This window comes from Alligator mississippiensis, chromosome 4 (assembly GCF_030867095.1).
Source record: "Alligator mississippiensis isolate rAllMis1 chromosome 4, rAllMis1, whole genome shotgun sequence".
In the NCBI taxonomy this organism is placed as follows: domain Eukaryota; kingdom Metazoa; phylum Chordata; order Crocodylia; family Alligatoridae; genus Alligator; species Alligator mississippiensis.
In genome coordinates this window covers 33,599,947-33,613,448 of record NC_081827.1, presented here as the reverse complement: position 1 = coordinate 33,613,448, position 13,502 = coordinate 33,599,947, and the positions used below count along the sequence as shown (strand labels likewise).

The 13,502-nt window shown below is 41.6% G+C and overlaps 1 protein-coding gene across 10 annotated transcripts in view; it reads right to left on the bottom strand.

Moving 5' to 3' along the window:
* Positions 1–13,502, bottom strand: part of TAFA5 (TAFA chemokine like family member 5) — a 655,021-nt gene that overhangs the window by 265,295 nt on the left and 376,224 nt on the right. For all 10 annotated transcript variants that reach the window (XR_002090210.2, XR_002090211.2, XR_009461534.1 and 7 more), the window contains exon 2: positions 634–783. Coding sequence is in view for 3 of the 10 variants with exons in the window: in XM_019487415.2 (XP_019342960.1) it covers positions 634–783 (150 nt within the window). In the remaining 7 variants the exon portion in view is untranslated. The remainder of the gene's footprint in view (positions 1–633; positions 784–13,502) is intronic.

The following is a 13,502-nucleotide window of genomic DNA, read 5'->3' as shown; positions in this document are numbered from 1 at the left end:
AACACAGCAGTTTGCTTGATTCAGAAAATGATTTCAAAATGAAATATTTTCATGCATCCTCTACATCAGCATTTTTGCAGGCTGTACACTGCCACTGCATCTGCAGTGAATCATACAGAACAATAATTTTAGGAGAAAGGAATACTATGTATGTAAACTGTACATAGACACTAGATTCCAATTATATTATTAGCTATTTTTTTCCCAAAACACACCGACTTTCATGCAGATGCAGTCACATTTACCTTATGGAGGCATTAAACCTCTGGGGCTATTTTTCAGCAAGCATATCTTTGATTTTATAAAGAATTAGAAAGGAATAAGAAACCCTAGCTATTTCATGGGCTATACTGTCCTTCATAGTATACTAATATAATACCATTAGCAACTCAATTGCATCCCCAGCCTAACATGGTCACTAGAAAGAGCCAACTGATTGACTGTCCTCTGAAAAGTTTTATGCTATTAATGAGTAATGCTCTGTTTTAGGGATTTCAATTCCGGGAAAAAACTAATCTTGCTGATACATGTAAAGGTGTCTGAATTGTACACTTTGGCATCTGAATAAACACAGAAACTTGATACCCAATCTTGTGTTGCCCAAAACTGATTGAATGGATCTTTGCCTCTTACCATCCACGCAGGCTGGCCTTGCTCTTGTTGTACCGGCAATCTGTCCTTTTTTACATGCACAGCGAGCTGTTTGTCGGGCTATAGTCCTTCGGGGCTGACTGCTATCTCTGTCCAAAGTAACAATCTCACATGTACCTGCAGCCAGTTGACCTGGAAAAAGAACCAGCAACAGGTACCAGAGTCACTGAATGCTCTACAGGCAATCTATTACAGCTGAATAGAGTCATGGCCCAATGTCAGAGTAGACACTTCACAACAAATGAGAAGCCAGCTGATGGATATAATAAAGCTGAGATGACATACAATTTTTCTTTGTGGTGGACATATGAAAACCTTGCAAACTGATTCTGTCAGAAAATGGTTATTGTTCTATAAAAGCAGGAGAGCTAGGGTCAAATGGGTTACTTTTACTTTTATGTGGGCTGGTGTAAAGGAACAACCCATTTTTTGCAGTAAAGAAATTAAACGTGGCACTGTCTGTACACTTGTAGAGAAGAAATGTGCCAAAATACAAAAGATGAAGAAAACTTTGAAATATCTGACAATAACGTCCTTCTTAAAGGAGCCACGCTTGTAAATCTAAGTTGTCATTTTTTAAGATGTCGTTTTATAACAAAACATTGGAATGTTTGAACAGATTTTCATTCAGTCCTTAATTTTTGCACCTCTTCATCTAAATACAATTCAAAAACACTTATGTACATATTTCTCATTACAAATTAGCTAAGGACCCTTTAAATGTTAAACATGCCATCAGCTTGCAAACCATAGCTGGAAAACCTTATTTTATAGTTAAGTATTATTGCTTCTTTTGACCTATGTTGCTTTCCCAAACATTTCAGATTTGATTGACGCTCTAGACCAGAAATATACAGAAAACTTTTTTGGTGAATATTGTGCCAAAAGTGAAACTTGTACATTTAAAATAAGGCATTTCTTTTGAAAATGTGAATTGTCCATCCAATAAAAAAGTAACTGTCAATTTATCTGAGCAAGAAATATGTACTATGGATATTACATTGGTTAATAAAATTAAAAAACAGGCCATCACTCTTAACTGAGCTGGTAATATTATTTATCTCATCTAGAATTTATATGGCACAAGATATCACTTTTATTGAGGCCTGTACCTGTTTGCAATCAATTACAACCATTAGGTGAACATGTGAAAAAAATATGCTTAAAATTACAAACTAACTACATCTAGTTCTCATAAAATTTCAAGCATGGAATAAATGTTGATGTGGTGATTATAAAGACGGACTGCAGTTTGAACAATATTTGTGGTGAACTGGTTTTAGGACTACTGAAAACTTAAAATTTTTCTTGTTTGGAGGGTTTTATGGTGTAAGCTATACATCTGGGCAAGCAGTTAAAGTACAGCAAAATCTAATCTTTAAACTACTAAATATTCCCCAAATCAAATCCTTTATTTCATAGAAAAGACAGCAGAAAGCAATTAAATATACATTCCAAGGAAGTAAAGTCAGAACATGATTGAAATAATATTACCATAAACTTTATTTTTTTATTCCGCACATAATACAATTTTTACCCAGCAGATTCTTGCCCAGCATATTCTTATGATATTTCCCATTCCCTCAGGAAATGTGAGTATATTTTTTAAATTGTCAGAGGAGCGAATATTGATGGCTACCATCCAGCTATAGGGACCGATTCATTACTGAGTCACTTATGCTTTATGTTTCTATAACTTCACAATTTCAATAGTTTATACCTGTGTAAAACTGAAATAACACTGTGACAAAATCAGGACTATAAATTCTAAAGATTTCTACATATTTATATACATCTTTTTAGAGGTTTTGAAAAGCAACTGTCACCATGGTAATTAATGTCAATTGGGGGATTATACCAGCATAGAGAAGTCCTTAGCAGAACTTCTGAATCTCCTGTTTCTCCCCTTCCTGTTTACAAGATGTCATGCATAAAGTGCACACATTTGTTTTTAATTATTCCTTTTATTTTTTCTGCTTCTTTTCTTTCCCTCACTCATGACTCCAGTTAGTCATGGAAGTGTTATCAAAAGATATGGAATTCATTTTCCTCCATAGAAAACTTTTAAACAGAGCAGGATTTCTTTCCATATCTCAAATGCCTCATCCTTGCCTCTAGTATTTACAATATCCCAGAGGAACATAGCTGCCTTAATGTGTTATCTGTAGAGGTGCAATCATTGATGTATCTGGATTGTGATGGCCTATGGTCTTTTAACATCATGACTAAGACCTTGCAGTAGCAACTAAGATAGAACTGTAATCAGCGGAGAGGTTGAAGCAGAAAACAGGAATGTTCATAGTAGCCCATCCAACTGAGAAGGCAGCACAATGGATCTTGCTGAAATAATAGGAATTTAGGAATTTCAACATTAATTCTACCTTTAGCTCAAGATATAGAAGATTACTATAACCAAGTAATGACTGCCAAAACTATGTCTGGGACAAAAGTATAAAGTCTCTTTGCAAGCTGAAGATGAAAGAAGGCTACCTGGTGTTTTAAACTAATATAAGTATTAAAAAGTACCATGAGGCTTTTTTGAACTAGGATAAAATCAAAGCAAACACCTTCCATGGGTTGTAGGCCATCTATGGTTTTAAGAAACATTTCTCCTTTCAAAAAAAACAACATCGTTTTGGTCTTGCTCAGGTTCACTTTGCACCAGCTATTTTTCTTTTATAAAGGTGATGTTCTCCTCTAGGCACTATGCCATCTTTCTGTTATTACAGTCTATGCAAATACACAAAATGTATAATTGGTTGTCAAATAGTAGGTGTACTGCTGTAAGCAGAGTTTGTGTTTCCACAGGGCTTCCTGAAGCAGAGGGAAAAAAAAGAAAGATTCTTCCATGGATGAGGGATTTTGGAGAAAGAGACACCGGGTTTGTTTTTTTTTTATTGGCATTATCTACTCCTGCCAGAAAGGAAGCTAATCAGCAACACATTTTGTTCAATTGGGTCAAAGGCTGCAGGGAGAAAAGCAAGTAGACTGAAGGCAGAGAATGGTCTCCATCCATTCGCATTTGCATGTTAGTGCTTTCTCTGATTGTGAGGTGTAAAGGATATTAGCAGAGATCACGCAATATTCAAGCCAAACTAATAATTTTATCTAGGGATATAATGGTGAAAATGGTGCAGTAGGGAAGACCTTCCTTATACATCAAGTATATATATAAGTATCTTTAAGTGATATTGGAGAATATTGCATTTCTCAGGGATGTTAGCATTGGTACTATGCTGAAAGAAATTGATAGTCAGAAAGATACTGCATCAGTACAAAAGCTAGGTGGTCCCAGGCAAATCTTGAGTACTTCTGCAGACAGCAACTCCCTACTATCTGGTCCCAAGAGAAAAGCATGGATAAAATGCTAAAAGCATTGTCCTAGAATCTTGTTTTTCTGTATGCTCTTCTGAAGACTTTCTTTTCCTAGAGGGAGCGGTCTACCTGCATTATTTACTGTATGGATTGTAAAGGCTCTTACTAAGCCATAATTATCTGCTTTATATGTCTTTCTGCTTCAAGGTTGGTAGGGAGAAGTGGGGGGAATGTTTTCTTTTGCTGCTCTGATTTTATTTTAAATAAAAGCAAAGATGGAAGCTATTTGATTTTTTTTTCTGGTCTTGTGGTTACTAAACAATACAAACAGGTATAAACGAATATCTGCCTTTTGTCATTTTGTACTCTGTTCCTGTAAAACACTATACTTGCATACACACTACATGCACACAGAAGGGAAAAATAAAAGAAATCAAAAGGGTTTTGAATTAAGATGACACTAAATAAATATATGACCTGTTTATATATACGTGTATACACGTATGCATATATACATGTAGGTAGTGTATACGTATATAAGTGTGTCTGTGTGTGTTTATTTAGAATTACCATTAATATCAACTAACGGTTGAAAAAAGAAAAATTCTCTTCTCCCCCTACCCTTATGTAATAGTAGATATGTATGACACAGAGCTCTAACATATACTGTGGGTGCATCTATATATGTAATTACTATGACACAAATTCCAGCGCAGATCTCACCAGAGTCAGCTGCTCTGAAGCACGGCATCTGTACGTGCATCCAGACCGCAGGAGTTTGAATCAGGACGGAGCAGCCCCAGGCTGGCAGGAGGTCTGGCGGGACAGCCCCAGGCTCTGGGTGGTGTCACTAAGTGGCTGAAAAGCTGATTGGGGCATGAGGGTGCTACAGTGTGCGGCATGGAGGTAGGCAGTCGCCGCACTGTAGCACCCTTGTGCCCCAGCCTCAGATTGCACCCTCATGCCCTCATGCCGCACCCTCATGCCCCAGTCCCAGGTCACTGTCTACACGTGTGTTTAGGTGCAGTTATTTTTGCCACTGTAGGACAGTACTGTCCCTGACAACACTATCTTACAGCGGTGAAAAGTACTCTACTGTCAACTAATAGCATTGCACATGTAAACTGTGATGCTTTACACCACAGCAAATTAGTCTACTGCTCAGTTAAGCACATGTGTAGATGCACCCAGTCACAATGGACAGAACCAAGCTTTTGTAATATGTTTGCTGTCCTTCATATCATATCCTCCAAAATGCATTACATTAATTGCACATGTAGAGTTTCCAGGATGATCCATTTAATTCTAGTTTTCTTGGAGAATACCATTTCTCTTCTCTGCTACAAAATAAAACATTCCAGTTAAAGAAGGTCTGCTCTGATTACAACAAATGTAATATAGTTATTATGAGTTTCTAACTTATGCATGCTGAAAAGCTGAGGACTTCATTTATCCCCGTCTAAAAAGCAGGAATACAGGTTAAGAAAAAAAAAAATCACATGCAGAAAACACCAGGAGCTTCCAGTACAATACAAATAAAACCTAATCTAAAAGGATGGCTTTTTACCAGGGTGTTAGCGTCCATATTCATCTAGAAACTTTACTACTGAATTGCTCATTCAGGCTTATATTGTAGTCTCACTGAATAATTTTTTCATGCACCACCAATCTGATGCCTAGCAACACAAGCTCTTTTTAGTTCAAAATGCATAAAGGTAGATGTTATTAAAAATCTTGGCTAGATCCAGCCACTGTTTTGTGATTGAACACAATAAGGAAGTTGTTTCAAAATCGGATTTTAGGAATAAATTCTCTGGTTTTCTATTGAAATGCTATTTTTCTATTGAAGTCTTCTTGACAATAACATCATGCCAAATCCTGAGTACTGCTGAACACCTTCAACTCCCACTGAAGTAAGTGGGAGTTTAAGAGCTTAATCTCTCTCAGATATTGAACCATAGACAGTAACCCACAAATGTCCAAGGAATTTACACACTGCTTGATTAGAAGAAAAATGACTGTTTTAGGCAGAATTTGAAAGCACAATCTACTTTTCTGTACTCAAATAAACTGCCCTAAAACAAAAATGTCTTTTCTCGACAATTACTTGAAATTTTTAACAATGGCTGGTTTGGGGCACAACCTCAAACTAACTTTTCCTTTTACAAGTACTATTTAAAACAGGCTTGTCCAACATGCAGCCCGCCAAGCCATTTTATCTGGCCCGCGGTGGCGACAGTGCCGGTGCTGTGGAACACAGAGCCACGGGGCGGTGGTGCAGAGTGCGAAGCCACCGCTGCGGAGCACAGGGTGTGGCAGCGGCACGGAGTGCAGAGCCACTGCCATGAAGTGCGGGGCAGCAGCAGCGGCATGGAGCGCGGAGCTGCCGCTGCCATGGACTGCGGAGCTGCAGTGGTGGTGCCGCAGCAGCGTGGGGCACGGTGCTGCCGCTGCGGAGCACGGGGCGGCAGCGTAGAGTGTGGAGCTGCCGCCGCAGAGCACGGGGTGGCAGCAGTGGCACAGAGTATGCAGCCGGTGGCAGCGGGGCCGCAGCAAGGCAGGCAGGGCTGGCCCGCGGGCCCCAGCCAGCAGCGAGGGGAGGGGAGCTGTTTACTCCTATGGGACCTGGGGAAGCAGCCCCACGTGGTAGGGCAAGCAGCAGCCTCTGGCACTTCTGGCTTGCACCTGCCTCCTCACCCGCCCGCTTCAAGCCAGCCCCACTGCCCTGCCCTGCCCCACAGTAAGGCGGCGCCTGCTCCGCCAGCCAGTCTGCCCCCAGGTGCTGTGACTCTCCAGGTTCAGCTGCCCATGCGCAAGGCCCCGAAGGGGCTGCTTCTCATGTGCTGCTGGGAATGGGAGGAGGAGCCCAGCCAGGTCTGCACCGGCCAGCAGAAGCGGTGGTGGAGCCATGTGCTGCTCGGAAAGGGACGAGCCTGCACCGGTCAGTCCTGAGCGGCACATGGCTCCACTGCCGCTTCTGCTGGCTGGTGCAGACCTGGCCAGCCTCCTCCTGTCCTCAGCAGCACATGGGAAGCTGGCTTCAGCTGCATGCTGCTTTTACTGGCCAGTGCCGACCCGGTTCTGCCCAGGCAGGTCCTGTAGCACCATGTCAACCCAGGCATGGCACCGGCAGGCTGGGTGGGCCCCAGGTTAACCCCGGCCTGGCCCCTTAGCTTCTCAGCAACAGGTCAACCCGCTTGTAGCCAAGCGGCTCCTGCAGCACCATGTCAACTTGGGCATGCATGCCATGTCAACCAGCACCATGTCAACCCCTGCAACTTCACTCTTGTCAAAGGTTATGTGACATCACTTCCTGATATAATACCACTTCCTGTGATGTCTTTGAATATGGCTCGCCAGCCCACTGGGTGATAAAAAGTTCGTGATCCGGCCATAGATTCAAAAAGGTTGGACACCCCTGATTTAAAACAATAAAGCCAGGTTATTGACAGAACTAATTTAACTAACTAAGCCAAATACTGTTCTTAGTCATCACAAAGTAAACTCAGTGAAACAATAAATGTAGACAGGCATAACTGACTAAAGCACTTAAGTCACTGAGGCAGTTAGTCATGTTAGTCTGAAGTTGGAAGAAGGTAGGACAGGGTGGTACCTTAGAGACAACCCTCCCCTCTGTTTACTTAACCCACTGAAATAACTCTCTAAATATAATCTGGTATACAAGGTCAAGTAACGTTCAACCTAAGCCTAGCAGTCCACTGGAATAGTCTGGTTAAGGAACACCAATTTTTAGGTGATGTGGATAGCATTATGTCTAGCAAACTCTGACTCTACATTATGAATGACCAGGATCCATCTACAGCCCATTTGACTGGGGTGGCATTAAGCAAGAACCTAGACCTCACATCTCTGGAAACACAGTAAGCATCTTAATGGCCCTGCCACTGTTCCTTTTTTATGAAGGGAACAAATTGGCCAAATGATGTGCATAAAAAGACTGGAAAACCATGTTCAACTGAACCAACATGATTCCAAAATACCCGTCAACTAAAAATATTTTCTCAGACTTCATTTGTGCTAGAAAGGCATTCTAGTTTCTCAGTAACATATGCATATTAAACCAAATCCCGCTTCTGTCACTAAAGTCTCTGACACTGAAAGCATTTGTCTCAAAGGTGTTTAATCTGTCATTTAGGATCATCTGTAATCCAAGTCTTTTACTGAAACAAAAATGCTATGGCTGTTTAGGCAAGAGAGTACACAGAGGGATTTTTCATACTTTGTGTAGAGCACAGACTCTTTTTAAATGTCTGTAATTGCTTCCTACTGGGTATTACCACACTGATGATCAAAGAACCCAAGCAGAAATCTGCCACTGTTTCTGGAAGAAACAAGAACTAATTTGGATAACTCTTACATTACAGATTTAACTAACCAGTGCACCATTAGTTAAAAAGCATGAAATGCCCATGGATCCTTTATGGAATTCTGTGGGTTTTTGCAGGATTTCTTTTACAGAGTCTTTTTTGAGCTACAAGTGCAGTACCAACATCTATTGTAAGTGTCATCAGTGTAAGTGGGGAGTACATCTGTAAACTTTAAAGGATTTACTCTGGATTTTAGCAACACAAAAGAAAATAATTTGCCTCATTTACAGTGCCTATATTATGATGTTTTTCAGCTGATGGTGTCAAACAAACTTTATGAATAAGAAATGAAAGAAAACATGATGAACGCCTGCTCTCTCTAACAATCTGGTCAAAATATTTTCAGTAACACTGCAGTGAAACAGTACTTTATATTTTCTATAGTAACAGCTACTCTTGTTACCATTTTTAGAGTCCCATTTTCAGCCATCTTGAGTACAGAAACCGAACAGATTAAGTGGGTCAGACAAAAGCTCTTAACTTTTCCATTCTGAAATAAGCAATCAATTTTGATTAAGATATTATCCGTCTTCTTATATATGGAGGAGAGGAGGTGGGAAAGATGTTGGATCATCAACATGCATTCAGGACACTACATTTATCAAAGAGTATGTTACCATGTTGTACAATGTTGTTTTGTAGATTATGTGCTTAGTGCCATACTGTTGGTGCTCAATTATATTTACTTCTGCAGAATTATACATCTTCTTACCATCTAATTCTTTCACAAACATAACTGAAAGATGAACAAATATAAATCTTAAATTTAAAATTAGTTAAGTGTGTGCGTGTGTGTGTTGTACATGCTTTTCTTTCTATTCAGGACATTATTTTCCAAAGTGATTCACAGTGACAGAATGAATACAAGACATACTATGTTACTCTTTAGATTACTGCACACGAAAGTAGCACATAAATTTAACACATTTAGCAATATGTAGTATTCTTTGTGAAAAAGAAATATAAAGTATGATGCACTGTGTTAAGCAAAAAAACTTGCTAGTGGAAAAAGATAGTAGTTTAATAACTGCTGATGAGATCAACATATAGTCATGGCATTTTGCTGAAAAGGAGCCAAACAACAATCAAATTACCAGAGAAAAAAAATCCCTAAACACTGACTCAGATTCATCCAAAAGGCATGTATGTGTGTCTATGCTTCTACAAAGAAAGCAGCCAGGTTTTCCCTGGTGTGTAAACTAGGACAGGTCAAGTACTGACAACAGTAAAGCCACTAACCCTTTCACCCCCCATTGCCTGTGGGCAAATTATTGCTGCTTCCTTTGTTGGCCTACTCAAGAAACAAACAGCTTGTTTCAGGAGAGCACCTATATATACAAAGTCAGCTAAATGCCTGCACATTAAGCCTATGAATATTAAAGAGAGTTGAGGGATGAACTCAATCTGCAGATTAACCTACCGTTTCTTTAAATTTACTTTAGTGGTCCTTCCCATAATTATTGTTTTTTTTCTCAATTCTGATCAGATAATGAATTAAAAATTGTTCTATAAATGTGAAAGTAACTAGTACTGGTTGCAGTACACACAAGTTCTTTTCTTCATACATGTATTTACATCTGTGCAACACATTATGGATTCCAAATCTCACTGGCAGAAAGTAGCTATGAAAAAAGAATTATGTGAGGAGAGGCACAATAATTACTTGTTGATCCTGTGTGTTGGTTAATCTACTCTAAAGATGTCTATCAGTTCCAAAAAGAAAATCACTGAAACAATGCATGTTTTAATGTAGCCATGCCAATTCATGTGAGGTGATGTGAGTGACAGTTTGATACCCCTCTAAGGATACAAGAAAGAGCAGTAGCATCTATTTCACCCATCTTTACCAGCTGGCACATATCAAACAAAGCCAGGGGTTTTTTTGTTTATTTTGTTTTTTTACATAAGAAATTGTGCGAGCGCGCCTCCCACGCCCCAGGAAAGTCCCAGATGGGGACTGGCAAGAAGAAAAGCACCAGCCCCCGAGATGAAAGCAGCGGGCCTGGGAAGGGCCGTAGGAGCTGCTTACCAGCCAGCAAACACCTTAGCGGCATCAGGAGAGCAGCGGATGAGCTCCACGCAGCCTCAAGCATGCTTTAAAAGTGTGTGCTGGCTGCACTGGGGGGTGGGGGGCAGTCAACTGCTTCCAGTTCAGCTGGAAGCAGCAAGCTGACAATCAGCTGGAGGCAGACAAGCCAGGGAAGACCAGTACGGGCAGTCGTGCCTGCACGCCGAGGAAGACCAGCATGAGTTCAAGAGCCAACAAGAGGGAAGTGGCTGGCCAAGAGAGCAAGGTTAGTTGGGCACAAACTGTCTACCCCAGAGAGGGAATAGACACCGAGCAGTTTAAGTTCTGTCATTTGGAGAAGAGACTGACAAAAAGGACACCGAAGCAAGACCCAGACTGAGGATTTCCTGAAAAATGACTATGACAAAGAGTGGAAACCCAGTACTTGAAAGCATCAAACTGTAAGTCTATCAACAATATAGTTTCTTTCCAAAATTACGATAAGAGTTAACTGAATGATTATAATGATTGATATTGACCCTGTATAAAAGGACTTTGAGTTATCGTGCAGTAACAACTGGATGGTGAATGGACGGGGTATAACAGGAGGTAGGAGCCCTGAAGAAACCGTTGATCTCACCTGAAGATCTTAACCTAGGTGAAGCTTTCCAATCTAAATAAATTAAATCCAAGTCATGGTGGGTGATAACAGGGGCCTAGCATACAGGTGCAGCTATTAAAATAAGTATTGGCTGTTAAATGAGTCCCTGGAGGCCAAGAACTAAATTCTAGCACACCTGCCTACATACTGCCAATTGATTACCTTGTACAGAAACAAAAAAAAGACACAAAAATGAACAGAAGGTGCTTTTATGAAGATGCTGACATTTCTTTAAGGAAAGGCTGGGAGCAAAAGGCCTAAAAAACTAGTAACACTCGTTGAAACTATCAGCAGTGTGTTCTGAAGGAATGATTCTGCTGTCTTAGTGGCACATGTCATTGCAGGTAACATGACATTGGTTTGAGGAACATGCAGATAAAGTAAAAAAATCCAAAATAGAAATTAAAAACCTCAAGTAGATATAATAAACCAGAATAATTAAAAGTAGGTGTTTGGCCTATTAAATGGCATACTCATTTTAAATCCAGGATGTTACATGCCATTCTATGATCACAAATACACTATACGGATAGTATAGTACAAATTAGATGCTAAGGACACATGCAGATGCTCACAGCCCTCGATCTATGATCACATGGCTTACTTTAAGCCGCATGAACTTAATATATTGGGAGCAGCTTGTGAACACATTTACTGGTACCAGGAGCAGTATTGGGATCACAGTGTATGTAACTTGGGATTGGGGGAAGGGACAGGCACAGGGGGAGTTGTCCATCCACAGATGGGGGTATCAAGGGGCTAAAAATAGCCCTGTCAGGGTCACATGGGAGGAACAGCACAGCCCTTGGTCCTTCTGAGCCCTGGAGCAGTGCTCCAAACATGTGCAGATGTTCACCAAATTGGGTTAAACCATTCCCAATCTAACTTGGTTCATCTCAGGTGAACTAATTTAGATCATGCCCACAATTTTTTTCCTGATTCAACCTCCCTGATCATCTGCTCAGATTGGCACTTTGACTTAACCAAAGTTAGGCTGATCTCTATATAAATGTAATTACTGTGTGTACCCTAAAAGGGCATGCAAATGGCCTTGTCATTGAAAATGCATTGCAAGATTCCTGGATCTCAGTTGTAGGAAAGGAGAATGTTATAGCAATATATGTTGCCAGTCTTTCTTAGTGCTTAAAGAGCTGTGCAAAAATAATAAAGAAAGATTTCATATTATTATCAGGCAGGGAGAAAATTATATTCTACCTCACAAGACAAGCATAATCACTCAGTGTCTACGGCATCACTGTAAAAAATAGGTGTGACAGGGAACCCTAACCCTGTCACGAGGAAGAAGGTGCACCTCTATAAGGCCAGAACCTTCTGGGCACGGAGGCCTAGTGAGGAAGGGGTTAAGTGCTGAAGTGGGACGGCTATTCAGCAGACCAGAAGAGGCAGAACTATAAAAACCTTGGGTTGAACAGCAGTAAGGAGGTCAGCAGCTGAAGGGGAAGCAGTGCCCCAGAGAGCTGCAGGAAGGAGTTTGGGGAGCGGTCCACGTCAGGAAGGGGGAAGCTACCAAAGCCCCTGCGAGATGACAACTGCCTCCGCAACCAGCACTGTAGCTGGCGGTGCGGAGCCGAGACTTGAAGAGAGTTCATGTAAGCTGACCCGCTGCATTGATTGAGCACGTGCAGTTATTATGATTTTTTGTTTTGGGGATTATTGAAAAAGACCGGAGGTTTGGGTGAGGCTATTAGGGGATGGAGACCTCATTTTTGGGGACCTACTCCGGAGTGAGAGCCCCAACGCCAGTGAGGGCGCAGCGTTTGGGGGCACAGACCCTGACGCCAGTGAGGGCACAGCTTTTGGGGGCACAGACCCCGGCGCCAGTGAGGGCGCAGCTTTTTGCGGGGAACAGCCCTGGCACCAGTGAGGCACAGGGGGAAACAGGGCTGCGGAGAGCCCGAGTGCCGGTAAGGGCCCAGTTTTGGGACAATCTTAAAAAGGCCAGGGAGGCCTGGTGCACCTAGGGGGTACAAGCATATATTTTTTCTATTATTTTGGATTGGTGGGGTCGCACCCTGGTTTTGAGCTTACGGCTCCCTGGGTGTGGGGCTGGCACCTGTGCCTCTAGGCCAGGGAGTGCCATGCTCCAGAAGGGAGCAGAAAAGGGCCACGAACCTCCAGGTACTGGAAGGAAAAGCTAGAGCCTCGGAGTTGAACCTTGTTTAGTGGGTTTGGACGGGGAGGCCTAGCTAGAGGAATAGGGGTCAGTCCATTCTAGGAGAGATCCCAACATACCCAATATAATAGGCAGTCTCCCGCTCGCATAATAATTTCCAACAAGACATGGCAGGAGAGATTAGGGCAGGACAGAAGAATTCCAAGAGGGCTCCAAAGGCGCCCCGCACATAAGGTGCGGATGACCAGGAAGATGGCGCTGGGGAGGGCGACCTGTTACAATAGGGAAATCAGAAGGCTAAATGGTGTACCTGAAAACAATTGCTACTTAACAATATTTTGACTT